Source organism: Brienomyrus brachyistius, chromosome 16, assembly GCF_023856365.1.
Source record: "Brienomyrus brachyistius isolate T26 chromosome 16, BBRACH_0.4, whole genome shotgun sequence".
Taxonomy (NCBI): Eukaryota; Metazoa; Chordata; class Actinopteri; order Osteoglossiformes; family Mormyridae; genus Brienomyrus; species Brienomyrus brachyistius.
Window position 1 is genome coordinate 13662374 of NC_064548.1, and position 12811 is coordinate 13675184.

General features: G+C 43.9%; 1 protein-coding gene across 4 annotated transcripts in view; it reads right to left on the reverse strand.

Annotated features, from left to right (window-relative positions):
* The window catches only part of LOC125709620 (xin actin-binding repeat-containing protein 2-like), a 46207-nt gene extending 35313 nt beyond the window's left edge, over window positions 1–10894 (reverse strand). The window contains exon 1 of one of the 4 annotated variants that reach the window (XM_048978247.1): window positions 10408–10843. In XM_048978247.1, coding sequence (XP_048834204.1) covers window positions 10408–10581 — 174 coding nt within the window. In that variant the 5' untranslated portion in view covers window positions 10582–10843. Of the gene's footprint in view, window positions 1–3750; window positions 3976–10407 lie in introns of those variants that run through there. The other 3 variants (XM_048978243.1, XM_048978245.1, XM_048978244.1) reach the window with 3 other exon arrangements.
* Window positions 10895–12811: the final 1917 nt, after the last annotated feature.

Sequence of the window (12811 nt, forward strand, 5' to 3'; positions counted from 1 at the left end):
GATTTAAAGGAAACTGGAGGACGTCATGCTGGAAAAGCAGAACCAGCCTTGCGGGAAAGTCGGAGAACCAGAGGATGGAACCTGTGGAATACAGATGGAACAAATTGACATTTCGCTCTCTAACCAAAAACAATCAAACCACAGGCCAAACCACTTTCTCTCACAGAAAGTGAAAGCTTATTTAATATCAGGGATTTTCAGCCTTCCTTAAACCAGGGACCCCCCCAACCCCCACATAAATACAAAACAGCAGTAGGGATCCCCCACCAATAATTACACTCATCTAATTAACTAAAAATTAAGGAGCTCTGATCAACCAAATGGGTGTCACACTGCATAAACCGCATGATAATATCCGCATTTCTGCGATTTATGTAACATCATTGTGGAGCCCCCCGCAGCTGGGTTATAGACCCCCCAGGGGATCATGGGGCCCAGGTTGAGAAGGGCGGCTTTATATCCCCAACAGCTGATTAAGGGCCCCGTCCCTCCTACCCAGACTCCCAAGCCGCTCATAAGTTTCACAGCCCTATAAAGGGATTTCCTCATCTGAAGTCCGCAGCGGCTCGTGTTCTGCATGCACGGCCCCCTTTCTGTGCAGGGAAATGGGAATAGGCTTGATCCAGCGGGTGGCTTAAATGGCTACCCAGCCGCCTCATCTCCAAACCTACCATCATCCACAGTTACTCACTCATAGGCTCCTACCCCCCCCACCCCCATGTGTCTGGGCCCCTGAAAGACTTCCCCTTTCTCCTTGTGGGCGGCCCCCACACTGTCAGAGTGACTCTAACGGGGCTGTTGGGGAGCTTGAGTAAACAGAACCCTCCCCCAAGTTGATGTTGATGCCGATGATGAAGATGATGATGATGATGACCAGCTGGTACCACGAAGTCTCACAAGAGATGAAATAATTAGCCATTCTTCAGAAAAGAAGTGATTAAAAACTGTCTGGATCCCATTTGGGTACTTCAGATCTCTCAGAATAGCACATCAGTTTGAATAGACTGCTGCCAATTTGCATTTGTTTGGCAGCTCTATCTAAACCGACACTTAGCCGATCTTTTGTGTGTGTGGTTGTAAATGAAAGAAAGCTGAGATTCTCCTGCAACCCTCACCGGCCGCAATCCAAGGCTGGAGCTGTCTTTAGTGATGCTGGAAGGAGCCACTGAGTTCCATCAGGAGGAGCTTCTGGGGTGTATACAGGGGCGGGGCCACAGGGGCACTGGCCTCAGCTGAAAGCTGATTGGCCCCCAGAGTGCCTCTCCCCTGCCACTCAGCAATTCAAAACATATCATTGGCTAAAGATAAGGTTGGTCCCTCTGTATGAATTATAACTAATCTTCATGTCCTCTCACTGCTCAGGACAGTCACGCCAAGCGTCTGGGCCACCCTTACGATCCCAAACTGTGAGCAGAGTATGCGTAGCATGTAACAATGAGCATCGCGTGACCCCGAACATAGACTGCACAAAGAGTAAAAAGGAGAACCACAGGTACAACAGACAAAATGAGAACTTGGACTATTGATAACTCGATAAACTATGAGGATTATGCTAAGATGGCTGTGAAAAAAAAATCAAATCAATAATCAAATAATCAATAATCTAATAATCAAATTAGCTACAAGGTTTATGTCTCTCGGTCAAGGAAGAGGCGCCTGTATATTTGGCTGCTGCCATGAACAGTCAAGCAGACACTTAATATCTGGAATAGAGACGGACAGACATCTAAAAATGGCCAAAGAGCTAAATCAGGGAGTCTAGCAATGATAGCCTTCACACAGGTGGGAATGCATTACTTAATAATATGGAAAGAGTGCAATAATTACACTAGAGAGTTATTTAAGATTAATGCAGGTATTTACAGCAGAAGCCACTGGGAAAAACTCAAAATACTACACTTCTGTTACACATTTTTCATTTAAAAATGCTGGAACTGCATATTTGTGTTCTTCCAAATTTTGCTTTGCTTTACAATGTTACTTAAAGTTTAATGGCGTATTAAAAGTAAAACAAATAAATTACTGACTGAAAATTGTTACAGAGCATTTAAGTGGAGTAGAGTACAGCGGCATATTTATAAAATAAAACCACTTTATTCCTGGATCACTTACACCATGCTCGCATCTTTTCTTAAAACCAGCTATCTGGTTTAAGGAGACCGTTACTGTCCTGAGCAGACATGTGAGTGCCACCTAGTGGTGAAGTTTACACTTATCTTTGTGTCTGAATAAATCGGACTCACTGGTTTGATCGGAATGAAAATGAGATTCCAAGAAAAACCACCCAAAAACTCTACCGACCAAACTCTGCGGAGTACAATAGGAAGGTCAGACAATTACTGAAGTCCCCTTGGTCTGTTGTAATTTGAGCTGGCGGGCCGCAGGCATAATTGGCTGGACAGATATAGTGGAGATTCACCTGTGCTACCCTGTTGGAAAAAAAGAGTACCAGTTTGTACCTTGTCACTAGGGCTGTTCCCTGAAGGGTCTGCCACTTATACCCTAGTTATAGGTAAATGTACCTTTTAACATACAGAACTGGACTCTGAGGCACATCCCCAAGGTACAAACAACATCAATTTACCCCAAAAGATACAATAATGTCCCTCAGAGTCCATTATAAAAAAGTACATTTAGCTACAGTTATAGGGTACAATTGGCAGACCATTGAGGGTACAGACCCTGTGACAAGCAAAGATATAAACTGGAATTCTTTTTTTCTGACATGCAAAAATTCAGACTGAAAATACTGTATTAAACATTTACAAAAACAAAAAGAACTTCTGCCAGAAAGCATAGTAAAGACAAGGACAGAAACTATACAGTTTACACTGCACTACACATCCACCGTTTGTACAAACGTTGCTATTTTCTGATACAAGCACAAATATTCAAAATTTTGAGCAAAAAATGCAGAGAAAGGTAACAGAATGATAACGGAAGGACAGCAAGAGCCATCGTGATACGACAAATCTAAATTCTTCAAATGATAATACATTAAGACGGATTGGCCTTCATGAAGCCATCTCCTTTTACAAGAATGGAGTTTGTGTTAACTACCGCTTCCATTTGCCTAGAGACTATCTCAGATGGTCTAGTTTGACCAGAATCATAAAAAATACAACAAAGCGAAACACAAAACTTAGTTAAATATTTACGTCAGCCTGTGAGCCAAATATCTGGTCATTCATGCTGTAGTTGGAAACTGGCACCATAGATAAAGTGTGTCGTCGAAGGAGAGGAGCTCTCTGAGAAGAGAGAGCAACTGGTTTTGCAACTTGAGAGTAAATGTGAGAGCCATTTTATTTTAGGATCAAGGATTTTATCATCCTCATGCAAGTGTGGTTTAGCTTGTACGATGAATTCAGATTCCATTAGTATGCAAATAGAACATGCATATGGGTAAAGAGAGGCAAGGGAAAATACACATAGTTACACAGCATTCAATAATTACATTCAATTGCTTCTGTTTTCTGTATTGCTTTTGAGGATGTCATTTAAACATGCTGCAAATAATATCTGACATGAATGCTACCATTATTATGATTATTATCATGTAACTATTTGTCTACTTAAAATTTTTTGTTTAGAAGACAGGATAGATGAGACCCATATTCACTTCTGCTGTCTTCGCTTCAAAAAGACAGCAGCAAATTATCGTATCCAAGAATGAAAACTCTGCATAAAACAACTGATGTAGAACATCTCACAGTACAAAGCAGATGGCAGGACAGGCCAAGTTTAACTCACGTCTGTCGGAGGTCCGACAGCATGGAGTAGAGTGGGGCATGTTCCTTAACTTGAAACAACAGCACTCAAAACGTCGACTGCGTATCTTCGGCAGATAAGGAGCCGGTTCTTTTGATGTCGATAATATTTAATGCTGCTCTTTGAACATCGTCGGCCGCAAGATGTTGCGGTAACCGACTCAACAACTTGGATATCCTGAGAGAGTCTCTTTGAACGAGAGAACTGGGATGTACTCGTGCTGCGCGAGTAAGACGATAGCAGGCTGGGGAGTGCAGGCTACTTGTAATTTGGATTGGCTTGCAGCGGTTCAAGTTCCCCTGATTCAACTCCTAATCCAAGTGATAGAGAAATGGGGACTCTGGTAATCCCTTCACAGCCGCGTCTTCACAGTCGGCCAGTAATTACACTCTCCTGGGAGGCGCCGTTCCATGAGAATGACTTCGGCCTTGAACTCCCGGATGCCTGAAAAGTTACATTCCAAGACACCTCTTAATCGCTCTCTCTTTTGTTGGTCTTTGCCTGTATAGATGTGTGAGTATCTGTTCCCGTTTTAGCATTGCACTACATATTGTAAATTATGGGGGTACTTCTGTGTCCAGTTGTAAGACCTCAACTATTAGTCACATTATTGTATTGCATGCAATGGCATAAGACAGAATTTGAGACTGGGGGGCAGACAATAATTTAAATACAACAGTCTGTTTATTGGGGGGATGAATGAAGCCAAATTAAATATTAGGTGGATATGTCGTCCTACCCCCCCATGCCACTCTTTGAATGTTATTAAAACAGAGAGCCATGTCTTCATTATAAACTATGGTCCATCTTCTCTTTTTTATCTCATAAATATAATTACACTTTGAGCATATCGCTCCAATGCCAACCTCTGTGTTTCAGTTCATGCTCGTTTTTGCCTAATGCACTGGCTATTTGCACTGACCTCAGAACCACTTTGGAGGAAAGTGTCTGTCAAACAAATGGGCGGAAAGGTAGTGTATGGCTTCCCCGGTCTCCGCTCTGCCGGCTGTGTCTGGGGAGGTGGGACCACCCAAATTACGATAAGCTTTTAGGTTGCTAAACAGACTGAGGAGCACTTCAGAAGAGTACGAGGAGGGGGTCACGGAGCTAGACAAATTACAAGATTAGAGTGTTTCAAAAGCACACTGACAATTGACCGTAAGTATTAAATGCTAAATGTTAAGGCTGCTGTTGTTACCTTTCAGTTCTTGAATTTCTACCTATACAAAACTGAGGCACTTAGCATACATGACCGATGTTCAGCGTGTGCCATTGCTTTTCCATGTAGTGTCTGCATGATATCTGGAAATGGTGAAATTTTCGAGCCGGTTAACGTGAAATCTCTTTCTGTAATGCGTCCCTGGAAGATAATTCCAGACCCACACTGAGCACAAACGTATTTTGAGCTCAGGGACAACTATGTGAGATTACATCTAACAGACATTTTCCCTCACTGCTATAAGTTGTCAGCTATAGTGAGAAATGCTTTATTGACTGTCTGTGTGACCTTTAGTGAGAATTTTCTCTGCGTCTGTCATGCAGTAGCGTAGGACTAGCAAATCCTGCTAAGAGTTTGGTTCTTCTGATACTCTCACATTGAAATGAGCATCACACTGCTTCACACCTGCATTGAGTGACATCTCAGTTCAGACTCTACCAGTCTGGCAAAATTCAACCACAACAGAACATTAACACACTCATGAGCTCCAGAGCTGGTTCTTCCACCAGACCATCAAAATGTTGACCTCTGGTCAATGAATCCATTCACTCCCATCCATATCCTCCGCATCCTTGCTTGTATTTATACTGTCATTCATTCAGTACTGGGGGGGGGGGGGGGCACGGTGATGCAGTGGTTAATATGGTTCCCTCACACTTCTGGGACCAGAGTTCCCTTCTCTGCTATGACCACATGTGTGGGTTGGCGCCCCATCCTGGGTTGTTCCCTGCCTTGTGCCCTGTGATGGGTTGGCGCCCCATCCTGGGTTGTTCCCTGCCTTGTGCCCTGTGATGGGCTGGTGCCCCATCCTGGGTTGTTCCCTGCCTTGCGCCTGCAGCCTCTGGGATAGTCACCTCTTTGTCCAGTGCTTACAGAAAATGAATGAACTTTGCATACAATTAATTTTATAAATTTTTATAATTTTTTTGTTTGTTTGTGTGTGCTTCCTATTTGCACTGGTTGTTTTGTTACACTTTTGTTTTATTTACTTCGTCACTGCTGTTAGGACTTAGTACGCAAGTGTTTCACTCACCTGTTCTCTACCAAATGTAAAGTGATGTGACAAAGTGATTTGATTTGGATGTTTATATTAGCGCTTTTCAGTTCAGTTACCTCATTGTGTCATGTTGCATGTTCCAGCTGAATCGCTACTATCTGTCCTTTTGTATCACTCTTGCATAATTTTTGCTTTTGTCTCACCTTTTGGTATTGGATTCATTATCCAAGTTGCCTGCTCCTGGAAATGAAGCTTGCCCACTTGCCTGAGGTGAGTAATTTTGATGAAGGGTGAATACAAAAATCTGATGGTAGCCCACTAGCTAGTAAAAAAAGCATCAGACGATAATTTTTACTGAGGTTGCCCTGTTGGCTAGTAGCAAAAATCTGAAGCTCTGCCCCAGTGTATGACCAAAAGTCCATGTTGTGACTACGGTTTTCGGATGGTGACTTGGATCCTGTTTTTGGCTTGTTACACCTGGCTGTCGATTCACTGCCTGTGTTTGGGCCGCAGTGGTTTTTGGGAAAATAAACCTATAATTTACAAACTTGGATCATCTCCCACAGTTTTGTGACACAGACTCATAACACCACTGTACACATGCAGGCAGATGGCTGCTAACACTCTCAGCGTTTGTTTTTGTACCGTTTGTTTGCCACGGTGCGATCTGTATGCATGCCAACTACATCAGCTCTGAAATTCGATTTGACTTCATAAATTATTGACATATCCAATTAAGATATGCAAATTTTAATTGAATATCTGTATTTTGCTATTTAACTTATTTAAACCGAGTCATATTTCCTAGAAAGGTATAGAACCTGACTTGAGGAAGGATTTCACACATTTTTGAAAGATTTTCTTCATTTTCTTCTTGCCATCCTGGGAAAATGTTTATATGTCAGTCTCTTGACATTCTGCCACAATCAGAGGCACATTTTAAAGAATGATTGCTATTAGTATTTTACCTGTTATTACGCCACATCTTCTATGTCTCCTGTGCCTTGTGTCATCTTGTGATATTGAGGCCTCTTTAAGTTTCCTAAATGTTCTTATGTTGCTATTCTGGCCATAGAATAGTCTTACTAGGCTCTTCCTTTCTTAGACGCTGTGTAGCTCCGGCGTCAAATGCCGCTTACGCCCGTAACTCAGCCTAGCTGCACTTACATTTAGTCGACTCCTTGACATCATGTACGTTTGTTACCTGCTATTTGCTTCACTTGTATGTCACTGTTGGACAGAAGCATCTGCTAAATATGTAAATTTAAATGTACATGATCTTCTATGCATTTCTAGAACGATCTGCAGGAAGGGCACCAGACAAGCCACACATGTGAGGCAAGCAAACCGACTCTGCCTTCTCGTTTACAGATTCCCATCATGTATCCTGCGTTACAGCCTGTCAGTATCTCTCCTCCGTCTTCCAATCCACTTCATAATGAACAGCTGAACAGCAATGACCATGCTGATTGGCCGATCACTTCATTGCCAGGCCCAATGAACATTCCTTCAGACTCTGCACCCGGTAGCTCATGTGTGGATTTGAGGGCATAACTTCCATGTGTCAGGCATTGTTTAAAATTACTGACCTAATCAAGTCAACCGACAGAGGTTGGCTAAAAACAAGAAGCACGTCCCTTCCAGTGGGATTCGTGGGCCAGGGTTCGGACAGCATACAGGGAAACTAACAGCCATGGGCTTTTTAATTGGTTCATATTCTGACTTGGCTTGAATGTAAGGTCCTGGATCTGTGACAGGAACCGCAGGTCCATTACATGGTAAAGGTTAAGGATGTATCTAGGTTACTAATACAACCTGTAAGCAGTGTGCTGAGCCGCTTAAACAAGGAGACCATTTTTTCTTAGCAGCTGTTTAATCTCTTCGGGGAGTGAGAGATCTGAGGCGGAAGATAATGATGCTGAGGTCAGATATCTCGTGGTTTTTCGCCTGTATGTTTGTTGTGCGGCAGTCAAGCGATGACAAAGCTAATTGGTTTGTTTTTTTTTTGTTTGTGTTGAATCTAAATGTCTGGAAAAATGTACCATATGGCCTTGACAAGATAAAGGAATGGATTTACATTTTTGGGGAAAAAATACAAACATTTCTAACTGTATTAAACAATTTCCAGACCATTGTTCATAAATCTAGCAAATGTGTCACGGAAAAAAAAACAATATAAATCGATTTATTTGTATTTGGCCAAAAGTAAAAATATATAAAATAACGAAAACACAGGCTAAGTAAACAATTAAAACAAAGTTAAAATGAAAGTCCTATGGTACATTAAAAATCAAACTCAATTAAACTAAAAACTCCAGCTGATACCAAGGGACCTTTCCGAGAGTCGAGTTTCTAATCACAATTAGAAGAAAACAGACAGGCTGGAGGGGCGACAGTCACACGGGGTTCCAGTGACAGTTACGTTACGGTATTACACAGATCACAGGTCAGTCCGAGTGCTGCTTAATTATAAGTATGTGATACTTCTTAACATAGCACATTTATAAAACACCCCCTGCCACAAATCCAAAAGTATGTAGACATTCCTTTTAATTAGAGGAATTGGCTAATTAAGCCTAACCCACTGCTGACTCATATTTAAGCACTCGGGCGTGGAATCCCCTGTCTAAACGTTGGCCGCAGAATAGCTAGCCATCCAGATAAAGTAGTGATCATACGGCGCAGTCTTCGCAACAAGATTTCGCCAAATTTCTGCCCAGCTAAAGCAGCTCTGGTCAGCAGCAAGTGAGGGGATTGCGAAGTGGAAAAGACTGGGGGGGGTAAGTTTAGGCGCAAAGTGGTGGGGCCACCCGAACTCACAGAAAGGGACCTGATCACCCAACGTCAATACTGAGTGGCAACAGATCCCACCAGCATTGTTCCAACGTCTAACGGAAAGCCTTCCCAGAAGAGTAGAGGCTATTACAGTACATCAACAAAGTGGACCAGTGACATCTTAATACTCTTACGACATGTAGGTCAAGCTGGTGTCCACTTATTTTTAGCTATATAGTCTTCAAACATGCATAAACGAACATAGTAACCATGGTGCTCTTAGAAATTCTTTCTCAATGCGTAACACTAAAAATAGGTTTTAGTCATCCATCCACAAGAGGTTACAGTAGGTGGACGGTTACAGTCGTCGTAAAACGTCCTTTTAGAAGCAGCCATCGCTGGCGTGGAGTGCGGTCATGGAGCCAGAGTGCTGTAACACGACCCTGCGCGATACCCTGAGCTGCATTTCTTTACAACCTTCCTGGATCCATTAGCCCGGCCAAAGAAAAGCCCTTATCTGCTCAAGCCGTTCCCTCCACACAAGCTTTATGTCCATCCAGCAGCGAGTGACACGGCGATGGAGAACCTCCGCATGTCGACAGAGGGGACAAGGTGCCTTTTCACCAAAATTGACGAGTGGAAATAGCGCCACAGGGTTGATTCGTGTTTTTGGGCCCTTCAGGAAAACTTCCCACGATCCGGGGAAATCCGCAGGATCGTTGAATTTCAGCAAAGTCCAGGTGGAATAAGTCTCCCATTGCAAGCCTAACACCGGAACTAATGAACGGGATCTAAATCCCACTCCAGTCCCTGTTCTGAAAAGCCCAGCCAGTACTCTGTCATGCACAGTTCATTCGCCCTGGGAATTACTGCCACCATCTCCTACAATTTGCAGTTGTCATTTTGTTTCAAAGGGGAAGGAGAAGTGACCTTGGAGAAAGGCTTCCTGCGGCATTCGATATTTTACCATTTTATTGAATGTTTCTTTAATGCCTTAATAAATCCCAGTCTCTCTCTTCTTTACACCTCTGGGCCGGCAGGCTATCCGGTTCAGGCCGTAAAGCTGAAATATCCCTCGCTTTCCAGAGACAAACGCTGACACCCATGGCTGGGAGGTGGACCGGATTCGCGGAATCCCGATGGGAACACAAAACGACCGTGCTTGCCGATACTCAGGCCTGAAGGTAACAAAGTACGTCCTTATTTATAAGCACCCCCTGCCCTCCTGCCCCGGCCTGGTGTACATTTTCACTCACACTCGCTGAGTAGCAATCAGCTCCAGCGTTATTACAGGAAACCTTATCTCCACATGGCCAACTTGGCATCCCATGTCTGTCACATTCAAATTAAACTTTACTACAATCTTTACTACAGAAGAATGCAGTAAAACGATTGGTGGAGTAGCACCATACTGCTGAATTTCTCGGCTCATATTTGTCACACTCAATGAAGACTAGAAATCAGGATCTAGGTGACATTTACAGCACACGTAAATATGCTGACGTACTAAAACTATCGGCTACAATATACAACACACTGCTAACAGCAGGTTTTATGGGTAATTGCTTTATATCACTTTGAATGCAAAATCAGTAAACAATGTTATCTTGACTTATGAAGGTTAATAGACTATTTCAATGGTACTTACTGTGCAATTCTCAAAGACCATTTTTAGACTGTCCAGCGGGATGTCAAACCTCTCTATCTTCTTGTTGGCTTCTAGGTCCTCTTTAGCCACCTCGGTGCTGGCATTGTCACCCTGGGGTCTGGGGATAGATGGGGACGGTTCACCCTGGGGTTTATTTACTGACTGAAGTTCCATCACTCAAGGTATAGAGGGTAAAAGTCTGCTCTCGCTACAGGATTCAAGAAGCGGGGAGAGAGAAAAAGAGCGAGGAGCGGTACGAGCAGCTGTGGTGAAGGCTGTACTTTCCGTAATTTCTGTGGGGCTGCCTTTCGCGCAGCAGGCGGACAGATGTACTGACTGGCTAGCCTCGAGTGAACCTCTGAGAAAGGAAAATGAAAACAATGAGAATTCCTGCTCAACCCGGGAAGAGCCGTATAAAATGAGGACTCAGAGAGAATGTCGGGGGGGGGGAGATTTCAGTGCCCAGCCAGCCCAGAGTGGCTACGTAGCCATTCGTCTCCACTCCCACCGACATTTCAGGGGGAGCCGAACCTCCCTGAGCTGGGCCTATAGCCAGGCTCTGTGCTCCACACTCATCATCTTTTCCTTTACCCCCGTTTCTCCAGCTGGCCACAGAGAGAAGGAGAGAGAGAGAGTGACGGGGAGCAGGGGCGAGTGTGTGAGGAAGGGACAAAGACAGAATGTGTGTGAACGAGAGACAAGCAGAGAAAAGGGAACATGTTGTGTGAGACAGACCCTCTTGGGCTGGAAGACCCTCTTCTGTCTCCACAACACATGTACTGTATATAAATAATAAAGCCATGATTACTCTCAGGGTGGCATGGTGGTGCAGTGGTTAGCACTGTTGCCTCACACCTCTGGGACCCGGGTTCGGGTCTCCGCCTGGGTCACATGTGTGTGGAGTTTGCATGTTAGGCTCCGGAAGCACCGTAACCCAGCAGGATAAGCGGTTTGGAAAATGGATGATTACTCTTTGCACATGATTCATAGAACAATAAATGGGCTATCCCAGTCATAGCCCCCCCCCACCCCCCAACAATGTCACTATAGTCTTGTAGATGCTTGGGAACAGGCCCCAGGCAATCAGGGAAAATGCAGAGCAAGAATTCAGACCTCCTATCACATCCATCTGAGCGCCCGAGGGTGATGAGATTGTGGAAAGTCTGTTATTCCTTAACAAATGATGCAAATGCCCTAAACACTTAATCTGTCATGTCACTTGCTGGTTTAATTGTCACTTTTTATTTTAAAGCAGCACATTTTCTTAGAGCCTGTGTCTTTGAACAAGCATATTTCACTCATGATTAATGCTGCATTACGCTCAACAGTTCAGCATGACTTTTTCCCGAAACACATTGGCTTCAAACTGATTTCTGAGACACTAAAGACAGTCATATGAAACTATAAGTATCTAAGAATCAGAAATTTCCTTTAAATCTTTTTGGAATGACGGCTTATTGACTCCCATTGACGCCTTGCTGCAGACAAACATAAACACTGCATAAGACTGAAACAGTTTTTGTGGAGTCGAGCCGTTTTGTCAACATGCTGTGGGGGGGACACAGTTCATCAAACTGTCTCCTCTACGAACCCATTGCTACTCCCTGCAACCTGTAGCCGAGTCCAAAGTTCTCATCTAGAACTTTCTCCTGCATCGCCCGACTTGCTCAGGTACTGAAAACAAGGGGCTTCCAAAAATAAAAACTGCACCTGAAGAAAATGCGCTTAGGAAGTGTCCCGCAGAAGGATTGTGTAACGTCAGCCATCACACCAGCGGCTGAGATCATGTGATCATCCATGCCGTCGACGACAGACACGACCTGCGGCTTCGTTCGTCTTACCTCTCTGCTTCGGAGGCTCCCTTCATCCGGCTTGGAGCAGGGAGAGGATGAAAGTGGAATTAAAAGCTTGGAGTGATCGAGAGGGAATGATCTAGCTGTCCCAGTGAGCGGCCACGCCGGATAGCATCCGAGAGCGAGTCGCGGATATGGAATAGCCTACATCCACCTAAGCGGGATGCATTATTAAACAAACCCCACAGCGACTAGTGCCACTTTCTGTTGTATCCTATGTCTGCACACAGTGCTCATCTTACATGTTTCTTTTTTGCTTTTGCAGGAACATGATTGGTGCTCAGCTCACTCTGGCTTCCTGTTCCTGCCGCCTTTGAAATGATGCCACATTTCATAATCTTACCATGTGACCAAAAATCTACACACATGAAGAGTGTCAGTGACTATCTGATGCCTTAATATGTATTACGTTTACATGTCATGCGTATTGATATCCTTTTTGCTATTTTTATTGCACTCTGAGCAATGAGGAATGATATTTCATCAAGCGCATTAAGGTGGTCGGGGGGGCCCTTATACTTTTTGAGCTGTCAGAGGCCCCCCTATTATTT